At 40.4% G+C, this 14,685-nt stretch overlaps 1 protein-coding gene across 13 annotated transcripts in view; it reads left to right on the forward strand.

The window, feature by feature from the left end:
• EFCAB3 (EF-hand calcium binding domain 3) overlaps positions 1–14,685 on the forward strand; it is a 151,294-nt gene that overhangs the window by 117,832 nt on the left and 18,777 nt on the right. For 12 of the 13 annotated variants that reach the window (XM_053211588.1, XM_053211582.1, XM_053211580.1 and 9 more), the window contains 3 exons: positions 2,931–3,021; positions 6,970–7,046; positions 13,636–13,779. In XM_053211588.1, coding sequence (XP_053067563.1) covers positions 2,931–3,021; positions 6,970–7,046; positions 13,636–13,779 — 312 coding nt within the window. Of the gene's footprint in view, positions 1–1,800; positions 2,036–2,930; positions 3,022–6,969; positions 7,047–13,635; positions 13,780–14,685 lie in introns of those variants that run through there. The other variant, XM_015076374.3, reaches the window with a different exon arrangement.

The following is a 14,685-nucleotide window of genomic DNA, read 5'->3' on the forward strand; positions in this document are numbered from 1 at the left end:
TGTGGGGCTCAAACTCATGAACCAGAAGATTGTGGCCTGAGCCAAGATCAAGAGTCGGAAACTTAACTGACTGAGCCACCCAGGGTTCCCAAATTTAAATATACTTAATTACAAACATATGCTTAGGGGCCCCTGGGTGGCTCAGTTGGTTAAGCCCCCGATTTCAGCTCAGGTCATAATCTCGCAGTCCGTGAGTTCAAGCCCCTCATCGGGCTCTGTGCTGACAGCTCAGAGCCTGAAACCTGCTTCAAATTGTGTCTCCCTCTGTCTCTGCCCTCCCCTGCTTGTGTGCACATGCGCTCTCTCTCTCTCTCTCAAAAAATAAATAAATAAATAAATAAACATTAAAAATAAAACTTTAAAAAATAAACTGATAAACTGTATGCTTAAAATGGTTAAGATAGTAAATTTTGCTATGTGTTTTTACCGCAGTTTAAAATAATATTTAAAATAATAATATTTCTCAACAATCCCATCCAATGACAATGCCATTATTCCCATTTTATTTTGTTTTTTAAGTTTATTTATTTGTTTAAGTTTATTTATTTATTTATTTATTGAGCACACGCACAAGCGAGAGAGGTGCAGAGAGGGAGAGCAAGAATCCCAAGCAGGCTCCACACTGTCAATGCAGAGCCTGACGCAGGGCTCGATCTCCCAAACCATAAGATCATGACCGGAGCTGAGATCAAGAGTCAGACGTTCAACAAACTGAGCCACCCAGGCGCCCCCATAATTCCCATTTTATTCTTGATAGGCCCATAACATAGTAGGCCCTTATTAAATACTTGTTTAATTCGTTCATAAATTAAACCATCACTTTCTTTCCCTCTGTATCCCAGACCAGAATGGGAGGCAAATATCAAGTTCTAAAAAAGACTAGGGAAGTGTCAAATTATGCTTACAATAAACTCTGAGAACAGGAATAGGAAGCCTCTAGAACTGCAGCTCCTGAATGAGGCCTGAAACAATTTTGGGGGCTCAAGCTAAACCTTGGGTGCCAAAGGTATCTGTGTTTAGCCACGAGGAAGACTATAAAAATATGCCTAACTCATGTTATTTGATTTACCATGCCATTAGGCATGTCAGATCTTGAATATTAAAGTTTCTAATTAAAACAATCATAATCCTTTTTTTTTTAATTTTTTAAAATGTTTTTATTTATTTTTGAGACAGAGAGAGAGCGCGAGCGGGGCAGGGGCAGAGAGAGAGGGAGACACAGAATTCTAAGCAGGCTCCAGGCTCCGAGCTGTCAGCACAGAGCCCGACGCCGGGCTTGAACCCACAAACCGCAAGATCATGACCTGAGCCAAAGTCGGACGCTCAACCGACTGAGTCACCCAGGCGCCCCAACAATCATAATCCTTTTTTAAATTGCTCTTTTTCAATCACTCTTTCCAATAATACCACAGTCTACAAATCTATGAGAGTTTGGGGTATTTTTTTTCCTTCTTTCTAGGCTAAAACAATTAATGAAGTGGTTCTTAATCACCATTAAATCAAAGCATTTCAGTAAAATTTTTCATTCGAACAACTTCCAACTCACTGATGTTTAACATGGAAATATTCTAATACAGAATTAAAAAAAAAAAAACCTTCTCCTTCCCTGAAACCCCAACAGTGTCAAAACGTTCCCATTCTGTAATTCACACCCACGATACCCCAAGGGTACTAAATGAACCACATTGAAAAACCCGTTGCTTTAAATCTGAAAGGAGCTTATAAGTCATTCTCTCCTGGGCCCAAGCCTGAGAAGTGAATGAGGTCACAGTTGTATGATGGAACAAACCCTTTATTGGATTCTTGATCTGATTGAAGCCCAGGGGTGGTAGGTAGCGCGGCTTAGAAGTAGGCAAATATCTGGATTGTGTAGGAATTTATGCTGAGTCCTTTTTTTTTTTTCCAAATCTATCATCTCTAAGAGAGATTGAAGGTAGTTTTTTAAAGGAATGATTATTTTGTACCATGAAGATGATTTTGCAGCACCTTTCAAGTGCCTAAATTGTTGAGCCTCTCCGGAGTTCCCAGTTCTATGGTAGGTTTTTGGACTGTGAACATATGTAATTGAGTTGTTTAGAAACAACTGGCTTTCCAGGCTCTGAGGTGAAGAGCTGGGAAAATGGATCAAACTATAACTAAATATACAAAGACTTTTTCTTCGTGGTTTCATAGTATTTGATTGTCTATTATTCCTAAGTCAGCAACCCAGTATTCTTGTCAGTGAACCACCTAATATACTTTGAAAAAATAATTAGAGAGGGCAAGCCAACAATAAAAGGGGGAAGCCCTACCAACCTGGCTTCGGGCCCATAGGCCCTGATGTCCAAACTCTGCAGAAGTGGAAAGGCAGGACTAGGGAGGATCTACTGGTTAAAAGTCCATTCAGGAGAGTCTAGGGCGGTGAAACAGCATTGTATCCTACCTCCACTCCTACTTTTAAGGAAGACCAGTAGGTTCATAAGAACTGACGGGACAGGGAGGGACCTCCAGGAAGGAAACCCTGGGAAGATCTACTTACTACTAGGCAGGTATCCAAGATATAAATAAGTAGGTAAATATTTTATAAATGCTGTAACATTTTATTCTCTGTCAATTACAACGTGTATATTCTACCGATTTCAGAAATAAATTTTGTCTTTAAATAACTCTTTCCACATCTTTCTAGGATGCTTTATGTCACATGCTACCACTTATTTTTACTCTGTGAAGGGGGTAGACAATGATAAGAATTTTGCTTAGAGATCTCTGGACAGTGAAGGGCCCTTCCGCATGGCCTTCCAACTCTGCACACACCTCTAACTTGAATTTGCACATATTACCATTCCTGAAGGCCCTGGACTTCAAACTCTAGGTCTTAAGCTAGGGAAGTTGCAAAAGAAAATAGAGGAATTAATCTGTGATTTGATCTATTTGTATCTTCTGAATTCCAGACAGAGTTATTGGCCCCATGGCAGTTTCTGATATTAAATCAAAAGTTAAGCTGAATCCTCTAACAAAAGTACCCAGCTCCCATGGCAAGAGGTAAGTAATGAATGTATTCAGGTGATAGATTAAGATAAAGGATTATTAAGGTGTCTTGCCATTTGCAACAATGTGGATGGAACTGAGTGTATTATACCAAGCAAAATAAGTCAGAGAAAGACATATATATGATTTCACTCATATGTGGAATTTAAGAAACAAAACAGATGAACAAAGAGGAAGGGAAGGAAAAGATAAAAACAGAGAGGGGGCATCTAGGTGACCCAGTCGTTTAAGCATCTGACTCTTGATTTCATCTCAGGTCATGATCTCACAGTTTGTGAGTTCAAGCCCCACACTGGGCTGCACTGACAGCATGGAGCCTGCTTGGAATTCTCTCTTCCCCTCCCTTCCCCCTCTCCATTTGTTCTCTCTCTGTCTCAAAATAAATAAACATCAAACATTAAAAAAAAAACAGGGAGGCATACCATCAGAGATTTTTAAATACAGAGAACAAACTGAAAGTTGCTGGAGGTGAGGTGGGAGGGGTGGGCTAAATGGGTGATGGGTATTAAGGGGACACTTATTGGGATGAGCACTGGGTGTTCTACGTAAGTGATGAATCACTGGGTTCTACTTCTGAAACCATTACTACGCTGTATGTTAAATAACTTGAATTTAAATAAATAAAATTTAAAAATAAAATAAATGGAAAAAAAGAATTATTAACATGGTAAATATATTAAATACGCGCAAAGGCTGTGAGGAAACAAATTAGGATGTTCTTCAAGTATCCTGTGATAAATTTAGTTATACAACAAAACATATGAATTGAAGATAAAGATTTTTATGAAAAGAAAAAATCCTTTTTGATTGGAGAAACAAAAAGTTCTTCTTCCTGTTCACCCAAATGAGAGACAATTTTTGTGTAAGGGGACAGAATATCCTAGAGGGCTTAAGAAGTTGTCAGCAGTAAATTAAGATATTTTGAGTGCTGGTTTATTTTTTTTAATTTTTTTTTAATGTTTATTTATTTTTGAGACAGAGAGAGACAGAGCATAAACAGGGGAGGGTCAGCGAGAGGGAGACACAGAATCTGAAACGGGCTCCAGGCTCTGAGCTGTCAGCACAGAGCCCGACGCGGGTCTCGAACTCACGGATCGTGAGATCATGACCTGAGCCGAAGCCGGACACTCAACTGACTGAGCCACCCAGGCGCCCTTTTTTCTTTTTTTTCTTTTTTAATTTTTTTTTTAACGTTTATTTATTTTTGAGACAGAGAGAGACAGAGCATGAACGGGAGGGGCAGAGAGAGAGGGAGACACAGAATCTGAAACGGGTTGAGTGCCAGTGTAAAGGAGAATAACATTAGGGGATCACAAAGAAGACCTAATCCCCTAAGCAAGTCAGTACAGAGAAGGTCTGTAGCTCAAATATGATGGGTAAAATGAAATCTAGTAAATTAGCTGTGACTGGCCTTGAGCTAAAATTGGGAAGGGAGATTTGCCTGTGATATTAGCAAAAGCTTTTTCCTCCGTCTGATAATTACAAATTCCAATAAACAGTAGCCACTAGTGACTAAAACAGCCTGATCTATATTTTATCAGAGCACAAGAAGAAGAGCCTCTCTTCTCCCTCACCACCATCCATTTTCTCTGCCACTTGGAGAGATTTCTCCAAGCGTCCTTGACTGTGCCGTTCGCTGCTGCAGGAATAGATTCCTGACCTCTTTCCGAGGGATGTGGGCAAGACACCTTACAGCCACCAAATCCCTTGATCTCATTGTTCCCTCACCCTGCATTACAAACTGTCTCTTGAACTAGTGACGTTTTTGTCACTGAAAGGAGTCAAGCAAAGTCTAGACAAAGCACATGTAGAGGGAATTCCTACATGAGATGAGAGGCTAGCCCAGGCTCATTCCAAACCTAAGGTTCTTCAAAGCTCTGAAACATTATAAAATAAAAAGACCATTTCCTGTGTGGTTTGAAATTCTGCCAAGAGGATCCTTTTTGAATGTTGCTAATAAAGACATCACACTGCCTGACTTGCTTCTCGAGAACTTCCTATTTCTCCATTTACTGCATCTTTTATATCATGCAAAAGGAACCTGTTTATATTTAGAAATACAATGAATATAAAATAACCTGAGTAAGGCAAACTGGAGTTTTCAGAGATTCAAATAAGTGATAGAATGGAAACAGCAGCAGAAGAAATCAGTGTTGGTAAAAGCAGAGAAAACAAACTAATTAGGTAAAATTCCATGTTGTAAAAGTTGGGAATGGTGCATTTTGAGACCTATTACCTCCTTTTTCCCTAGGTCCCTCTTTGAAAATGAGTTGAACCTACTAGATACTGAGGAGGAGACTAAATTCATAAACGATAATTTTTTAAATTACCATGTGTAGTATTTCTTCCAGTTTCACTTCATTTGCTTCTTGTAGAAAGATAAAAACTAAGAGATTCCATTAAAACTTTTAGTTTAGGGGCACCTGGGTGGCTCAGTCGGTTTAGCATCTGACTTCGGCTCAGGTCATGATCTCACAGTTCGTGAGTTTGAACCCCGTGTAAGGCTCTGTGCTGACAGCTCAGTGCCTGGAGCCTGCCTCGGATTCTGTGTCTCCCTCTCTCTCTCTACCCCTCCCCTGCTCACACTCTGTCTCTCTCTCTCTGTCTCTCTCTGTCTCTCTCTCTCAGGAAATGAACAAACATTAAAAAAAAATAATATTAGGGGCGCCTGGGTGGCTTAGTCGGTTGAGCGTCCGACTCTGGCTCAGGTCATGATCTCACAGTTTGTGAGTTCGAACCCTGCGTCAGGCTCTGTGCTGACAGCTCGGAGCCTGGAGCCTGCCTTTGATTCTGTGTCTCACTCTCTCTCTGCCCCTCCCCTTCTCACGCTCTGTCTCTCTCTGTCTCAAAAATAAACATTAAAAAAATAATAATAATAATAAAACGTTTAGTTTGGTATCAAACCTAAATGTATTTGAAATAAAATTAATGTATAAATTATGATTTTTTAAACCTTTTAAATTACTATATTATAAGAAAACCCAGTTATGCATAATGTACTTTATGTATGTACTCTAATAACCTCCTGTAGATCTATACAAAATATCCCCAAAGTATCCATACGTTTTCTCTTTTTCCAGATTTTATTTTTCTGAGGAAATGAAAAGTAACCCAGTATTCCAAACCTTCCAGAAGTGATCACTCTCTCAGTAGATAGGTAGATACATAGATATAGATATGGTTGATATACATATAGACCATATATAGATATAGGTGTAGATGTAGATATATCTGCCTCTATCTCATATGTGGGTAAAATACAATTTGGCAGTTAAAGTCATAAAATAAGTATAGATACAAAGTTTTCAGTATAAGGATATTCAACATAAGATTATTTATACCAGTTTAAAAAATTTTTTAATGTTTATTTCTTTTAAGAGAGAGAGAGAGAGAGAGCACGCACACATGAGCAGGGGAGGGGCAGAGAGAGAATCCCAAGCAGACTCCACACTGTCAGCACAGACCCCGATGTGGGGCTTGAACTCACAAACCATGAGATCATGGCCTGAACCCAAATCCAGAGTCAGATGCTGAACCAACTGAGCCATTCAGGCACCCCTACACCCGTTAAAAATTTGAATTTATATTTCTAGCAATAGGAATAGTGTAGGGCTTATATCCTTGAGCTTTGAAGTCAGATAAACCTGAGTCTGAATCCCAGGACTTCTACCTATTATCTGTGCAATTGGGACAAGTTATTTAATCCTTCCGAGCCTCAGTTTTCTCTTTTGTAAAATGGAGAAAATCAGAGTTTTTTTAAGGATGTAAGGGCGATGGGCAGGGATAGGGCAGAGGTGGACCTTGGTGGCCAACATTTTCTCGCTGCATCTCCTCTGGATATATTGTGATGCATACAGTCATTCCAGTCAGCAAAAACTGAAGAATGGAACTAACATTTGCTGGTTTCATATATGTATTAAATCTTCTCATGTCTTTTGTCAGGGATAAAGATTTACCAGGATCTCTCCCGTGCCAATTACAGCACAAAGAAAGGAAGCTGAATGCTTCACAAATACAAGGTAATGAGAATCATCCCCAAATGAAAGCTCCTTGATATATCTGATCATTTTCTTCTCTGAGATCTGTAACTTCAAGGGTTGACTGTAGTCCTCTGCTATTTGAGACCAGAAGTTCTAATTCAGTGTCTAATTTATGGGAAGGAAGGGCGATTATTTTCAAACAGACATCTTCCTAGAATTTGGACAGTCCTAGACAAATATTTTTATTCAAATAAGGACTTGTGGGTATGCAAAAGAACAAATGCAAAGTCAAATAGAAATCAAGTAATGAAGCCCCAGGATTTCTCACAGAAAAAAAAAATCATAATGATAAAATTAGCTAAGCTTCCTACAGTTTATCAGTCCAAATAGCAAATATTTATTTAAAGCCCACGATGTAGTAAGCCTGGGAAACATGGTCATTGCCCTGATAGGAAGTCTTTCAGACAAGTCAGATCATTAAAGTGTGAATTTTTGACTGAAACAATTTAAATCACAATATGACACAAGTTATGATAGGGGAAGTATAAAGTATTATGGGAGCATAAAAGACAGTCTCCTGACTTGGTCTTGGGAGGGTAGATAGGGAGTCCCAGAGAAGGTTGCATAATGAGTGGAAGGCAGACAGCAAAAAGGAAGCGTTCTGGGCAAGATAGAGTAGAATCTGCAAAGGCCCAAAGGAAAGGGAAAGCATGACTCGTTAGAAAAAAAAGAAAACAAAACAAAAAAGAAAGAAAGTCAGTCATGACTGTGTTTGGGTTCTGGGAAGGCTAATGCTTCACCCTCCAAGTTTGGGACCAGTTGAAAAAACAGAAAGTGAAGAATCACCTTTATTTCTGGGAAAACCGGTTTGAAAAACAAAAGATTGTCAAGACCGGAATTGCACTTACCCTTGTAAAACTGAGCTAAATGCCTTAATAATAGTTTATAGGGGTGCCTGGGTGGCTCAGTCGGTTAAGTGTCAGACTCTTGGTTTTGGCTCAGGTCTTGATCTCACGATTTTGTGGATTCGAGGCCCGCATGGAGCTCTGCACGGGAAGTGCAGAGCCTGCTTAGAATTCTCTCTCTCTTCCTCTCTCTCTGCCCCTCCCTAACTCGGGCTGTCCCTGTCTCTCTCAAAATAAATAAATAAACTTTAAAATAATAATAATCACAACAACAACAACAGTTGATAGCCTTCTAAAACTTTAAGGTTTCGGGCGCCTGGGTGGCTCAGTCAGTTAAGCGGCCGACTTGGGCTCGGGTCACGATCTCGTGGTCCGTGAGTTCGAGCCCCGCGTCGGGCTCTGTGCTGACCGCTCAGAGCCTGGAGCCTGTTTCCGATTCTGTGTCTCCCTCTCTCTGACCCTCCCTCGTTCATGCTCTGTCTCTCTCTGTCTCAAAAAGAAATAAACATTAAAAAAATTTTTTTTTAACTTTAAGGTTTCTAATAGCATTCATATACATTGATGCTTATTTTAAGGGTTCCCAGGATCTATTTTAATTGGGTATTATAAGACAGACAGACACATAAATGACCGTCAAGGAGGAAGAAAGTGTTATACTCCTACATCCCTAGAAATAAGAGGCACAGCAAACCATGAAGGGCACACGGGGCAGCACCAGAGTCAGCCAGGAGGCAAAGTGGAGGGTGGGGGGGCAGTGGGCAAGGTCCCTTCCTGTGGTTTCTGCAGGAAGGAACAGGTTTTAAATACTACTTACATGCTGACACTTCCCAAATGTGTATGTCCAGCCCAAGCCTCTCTCCCCAGCTCCAGGCTCATATGTGATTGCCTCCTTGACACCTCCAATTATATGTCTAATAGATACTGCAAAATCAACACATCCCAAACTGAACTCCTGACGTGTTCTTCATACACTCTTTTTCATTGTGGTAAAATACACACAACATAGGGGCACCTGGGTGACACTCAGTGTCCAACTCAGTTTCGGCTCAGGTCATGATCCCAGAGTCATAAGATCGAGCCCTGTGTCGGACTCCATGCTGAGCATGGTGCCTGCTTAAGATTCTCTCTCTCCCTCCCTCTGCCCCTCTCCCCCACTCACATGCTCGCTCTCTCTTTCTCTCTAAAATAAAAAAATTAAACTAAATTTAATTTCAAAAATACACATAAAAATTACAGTGTTAACCATTTTCAAGTGTATACGTACAGATCAGTGGCATTAAATATATTCACATGTTCTACAGCCGTCACCACATCCACCTCCATACGTTTTCATCTTCCCAAACTGAACCTCCACACCCACTAAACAGTACCTCCCCATTCTTCCCTCCCCTCAGCCTCTTACTCTTAAAACATGCTCGACCCACAACCTTCCCCATCTCAGGTGATGATATTCCATCTTTCACTATTCTGGAAAAAAAAATCTTGACTCTTCTGTCTCACCCTACCTATCAGTCCACCAGGAAATCTCATTGGCTCCACCTTTAAAATACATCTAGAAGCAGCCAGTTCTTACCACCTCTGCTCCAACCCTGGTCAGAGGCACCATTGTTGTTCACCCACAATAGCCTCCTGACCACCAGTCTCCAACTTGTATCCAAAGTCTTCCAAAAGTCTGTTTTTCTAACGGCCAGAGCGATCCTGTTGAAACATAAGTCAGGTGGGTGTGAGGGGAGGAGATGACCTAAGGAACTTTGAAAATGGTGTTTTGACTGGAAACTCTAAGACCCGACACAAAAGGAACTGTACAGAAACAACGCACTCTAGCCAGTAAAGTTGTTTCCCATAGGGGTATAGCTTAACAATTCTGAAACTGTTGTACCTATGGACTGGGTGGAGTAACTCAGTAAATGGACGGCAGATGGCAGAAGCCAGGTTTCTCATGGTTTGGAGTGGGAAGTTACAGATAAACACGGGGAGAAGGCTCCAGTAAACCAGTGGTGCTGGCTTAGGTTCTGAGACATCAGTGTGAACTCATGTTTAGCTTCATATGAATACAGATGGACAGATCAAGAAATAATTAGAAGTATGTGTGTATCCATGTGTTACTATCCATGCACAGTATTTCCTAGCTCTGTCGGTTGAGAGGACTTAGAAGCATCAATACCCCCACAGCATACCCACCACCCAGATCTCGACTCCTAATGCCGGTCTCCCATAAAAGAAGCAGACTGGCTTGGATAAATGGCTGATTCTGGGGCCCGGGCAGTGAATAGACAAGACAAACCTGGGACATGTTATAGTGGCAGAAAGTAAGGAAGCACTCAGGAAACAAAAGGACACAGGAGCCTTTCAAAGGGATGCATGAGGGCAACCTGGAAGGGCTCACAATGATTAAAGCTAGAGTAATTTGGGGCAACCAAAATAAATAAAGTAGTGTTGGGTTATAACACTGCAAGTCCATACTGACAGAAATAAATGATTGAATTTTTTTACAGAGTCTTTCAAAGATAAAATTTATTAGGATGAGAGCATTCTTTCGTATTTCTACGTTGTTGATATTAGATAGCAAGAATAGATGTTCTTGTCAAGTACTTTTTTCTGTCTCTTGAAATTACCACATTTTTTATGTTTAGCTTGATAAGATGATACATTAATACATGGTTTTGATTATTAAATCAACCTTTTATTCCTGGGATAAATCCTAGTTGGTCATTGATTGAATTTTTTTTTAAATGGAGAAGCAAGAACTCTCCCTTACAAGAGAATTCCAAATAATGAATGTAGTTACTACCTCCTCCGGGAGATGGCGCTTCATTCCCCGGCCCTCCGGCCCTTGAGTCTGGACTTCCCTTAGTGACTTGCTTCCAAAGAGTAGAAAAATGGAAAGGAGGGAAGTAACTTTACAGGGGGAAACCCTTACGAACACTCCCTCAGCCAGGTAATCCAGGTAAACATATCCGTGCCGAGTCATCTTGACAATATGCAGCCTTCTTACACCGTGAGGAGAACGTTACCTCACTTTGCTCGTCTTCTTTCCAAAAATCCATAATCTCAGGCTAACCATGAGAAAAACATTAGAAAACCCAAGATTGAGGGACTTCCACAAAAGTGCCTGAGCAGTACTCCTCAAAACTGCCAAGGTCATCAAAAACAAGAAAAGTCTGAGAAACTGTGACAGAGAAGAGGCTAAAAAGACGTGACAACTAAATGTAATAGAGTATCCTGGATGGGATAGACTATTTCCTGGAGTGGGAAAGACTAATGAAATCCCATTCATGTCTACAGTTTAGTTAATAGCACTACACCAGTGTTGGCTTCTTAGATGTAATGAATGTCCCAGAGTAATGTAAGGTGCTAACATTAGGGAAAACTGGGTGAGGGATCTACAGGATCCCTGGGCTATCTTTGCAACTATATCTAAAACCAATCTGAAGTAAAATTTGGGGTGCCAGGATGGCTCGGGTGGTTAAGTGCCCAACTCTTGATTTCAGCTCAGGTCATAATCCCACAGTTCATAAATTTGAGCCTCACATCAGGCTCTGCACGGACAGTGTGAAGCCTGCTTGGGATTCTCTCTCCTCTCTCTCTCTTTCTCTCTCTCTCTCTTCCCAAATAAGTAAATAAACTTTTAAAAATGCATTTTAAAATAAAATTTAAAATAAATGGTAAAATATACCCACACACGCTCACACACATACACACGCGCGCGCACACACACACACACACACACACACACACACACACACACTACACTTCTGACCTTTCCTGTTCCTCTCCTGTTGCTCACTCCGATCCAGACACACCAGCCTCTTTGTTGTTCCTGGAACATGCCAGGCCTGTTCCCCGTGGCACCTTCACTCTGGCTCTTCCCTCTGTCTGGTCCTCTCTTCTCCCAGATATCTATTCCCTCATCCCCTTGAAGTCTTTGCTCAGATGTCACGTATTTAATACAAACAACCTATCCCTCAATCCCTGGAACTCCCAATCCCCCCAACATGCATTTCTTTTTCTTTTTTCCTTTGTCTTCTACCTTGTAACATGTTATCCAACTTACCTATTTATTATATAAGTGCAGAGATCTTTGTCTATTTAGGGCACTAGTGCAGCCTAGGCACCTAGAGCAGCACCTGACGCAGAGAAGACATTCGTATTTGGGATGCCTGGGGGGCTCAGTCAGTTAAGCGTCCAACTTCAGCTCAGGTCATGATCTCACAGTTCGTGAGTTCGAGCCCCACGTCGGGCTCTGTGCTGACAGCTCAGAGCCTGGAGCCTGCTTCGGATTCTGTGCCTCTGTCTCTCTCTGCCCCTTCTCTGTTCATGTTCTGTCTGTCTCTTTCTCTCAAAAATAAATGAACATTAAAAAAAAGACATGCATATTTGTTGAAAGGCTGCATGAATGAAGGTAATACCTACTAACATGCTAGAAATACTAGGGAGAAATTAGAAACCAGTCAGAGATGGCTCCAGCCCTAGAGAAGCCTGCCTCCTATCAAGGGAGAAAGATGTTACCTATTCACACAATTTTAAGACAGGTATCATTATCTCTATAAGATGAATCTCATACATACAGACACATTGCATACATATAGATGCTAATACTTGACTGTGATATGAAATAAGTTTTATTCTGGTGCCATTTGGGATATACTTTGTTCTCGGTTTATTTCTTCATTCGCTGAGTTTAGAAAATACATGTCTAAGTTTGGCTCCAGTTAATGCCTGGAGTATGTCTTTGAAAAAACTTTGACTCTATTCAAAACATTCGCATGCATATAATTTGGGTATATTTGGGTCCATTCGTTTTCTGTTGCTGCCACAACAAATTGCCACACACTTAGCAGCTTAAAACAACACAGATGTATTATCTCACAGCTCTGTGGGTCAGAAGTCCAGGTGGGTTCAGCTAGTTCCTCTTCTCTGGGTCTTTCAAGGCCAAAATGAAGGAGTTGGCCAGCCTGGCTTCTTCCCAAAAGGCTCTAAAGAAAAATCTACTTCCAAGCTTATTTAGGTTCTTGGTAGAATCCAGTTCCTTGTGGTTCTTGGGGCTGAGGACCCATTTCCTTACTGGCTGTTAGCCAGGAGTCTCTCTCAGCCCCGTAAAACCATCTGCATTCCACATTACATGACCCCGTCCATCTTCAAACCAATCTCTCCTCATTCTTTGAATCTCTCTGATCTCTCTTTTTGCCACATCTCTCTTGCTTCTGGCTGCCTAAGGGACCTGTAATTATATTGGGCACACTCCGATAATCCACAATAATTTATCTTAATTATAACTGCAAAGTCCTTTTTATTGTGTAAGTAATACATCCACAGATTCCAGGGATTAGGGCATGGACATCTTTCAAAGACCATTTTGCGAACATACTTGGTTTTCCACCAAGTAGTTTATTCCAGTTCAAATCTCATGGAAGGATGATGTCCTTTATATGAAATGTCTATTATGTACTCATTTTTCTCTCAATAATGTTTTAGAACATGATCTCCAATCAACTATATAGTCTGTCCTAGTTCATTAGAATATGTACTCGTTCTTTTTTTAATACATTTTTTAGTATTTATTTTTGGAAGAGAGAGACACAGCACGAGTACGGGAGGGGCAGAGGGAAAGGGAGACAGAGAATCCGAAGCAGTCAGACATTCAACTGGCTGAACCACCAAGGCACCCCTATACTCATTCTTGAATAACTAACTGTCTGACTAACTTAACTGCATTTCCTCAGCCTTCCAAGATGCCTACAACTTCTTTAACAAGGATAAAACTGGCTGTATTGATTTACACGGAATGATGTGCACTCTAGCCAAGTTGGGAATGAATCTAACCAAGCATGATGTCTATAATGAATTAAAATGTGCTGATATTGATGGTGAGTACTTTGACTTGTAATTACTTTTCTCATAGAAGGTTTTTATAAATTTATATATTTCTATCAGTGATTACATAAATGAGAAAGAAATCTCATTTATTGTCAAAAGTACATATACGTGTTTCTCTTTAAGGATATCAGTAAAGTATGTGTACAAGTTACAAAATCAAATTGTACAAAATGGACTATCCTTTGAAAAGTTCTGTGTGGAAACTAAAAGTGACTGTCATATTTCAACATCAAATTCAGATTACTTGTCATGATGTACATTTTGGAGGGTGCCTTGAAATAACAGATACAAAGTCATTGACAATTTCAAAAATGACATGTTACCAAGAAAATCCAAGCCCTTTGTTTCCATTTGAATCTTATTAGTACAAATCTTCCTTCCATCATTAGAGCCCACCTACATATTTTTTAATTTATTTAAATTCCAAGTTAGTTAACATACAATGTAGTATTGGTTTCCAGAGTAGAACCCAGTGATTCATCACTTACATATAACACCGTGCTCATCCCAAGTGCCCTCCTTAATGCCCATCACCCACTGAGCCCATCTGTACTGTGACAAAAATGCCACAGCATTTTTGTTGCTATTTTTAAAGCTGTTAGATAACATTCCCTTTGAATACACTGACCTAGTGATTATAGCCCATGCTGATATGTTGTATGGAGTATATATTCACTATCTCCTCTTACCTCTCCCCACCCAATTGCCAGTGCCCCATTCAATTAGCCTAAGGCCCACATGTGAATCAGTGTCACTGGTCAATTAAGGCATCACTTGTTTCCACTAACTCCGCCCAATTTGTCTGTTCTTTCATCAGAACACACATACATACCTCTAACAGCACTATTCTTTAACGTTAGAGGTGACTGGGTACAACTTGGGGTTGTTTTAATAAT

The sequence above is a fragment of the Acinonyx jubatus genome, chromosome E1 (genome assembly GCF_027475565.1).
Source record: "Acinonyx jubatus isolate Ajub_Pintada_27869175 chromosome E1, VMU_Ajub_asm_v1.0, whole genome shotgun sequence".
Lineage (NCBI taxonomy): Eukaryota > Metazoa > Chordata > Mammalia > Carnivora > Felidae > Acinonyx > Acinonyx jubatus.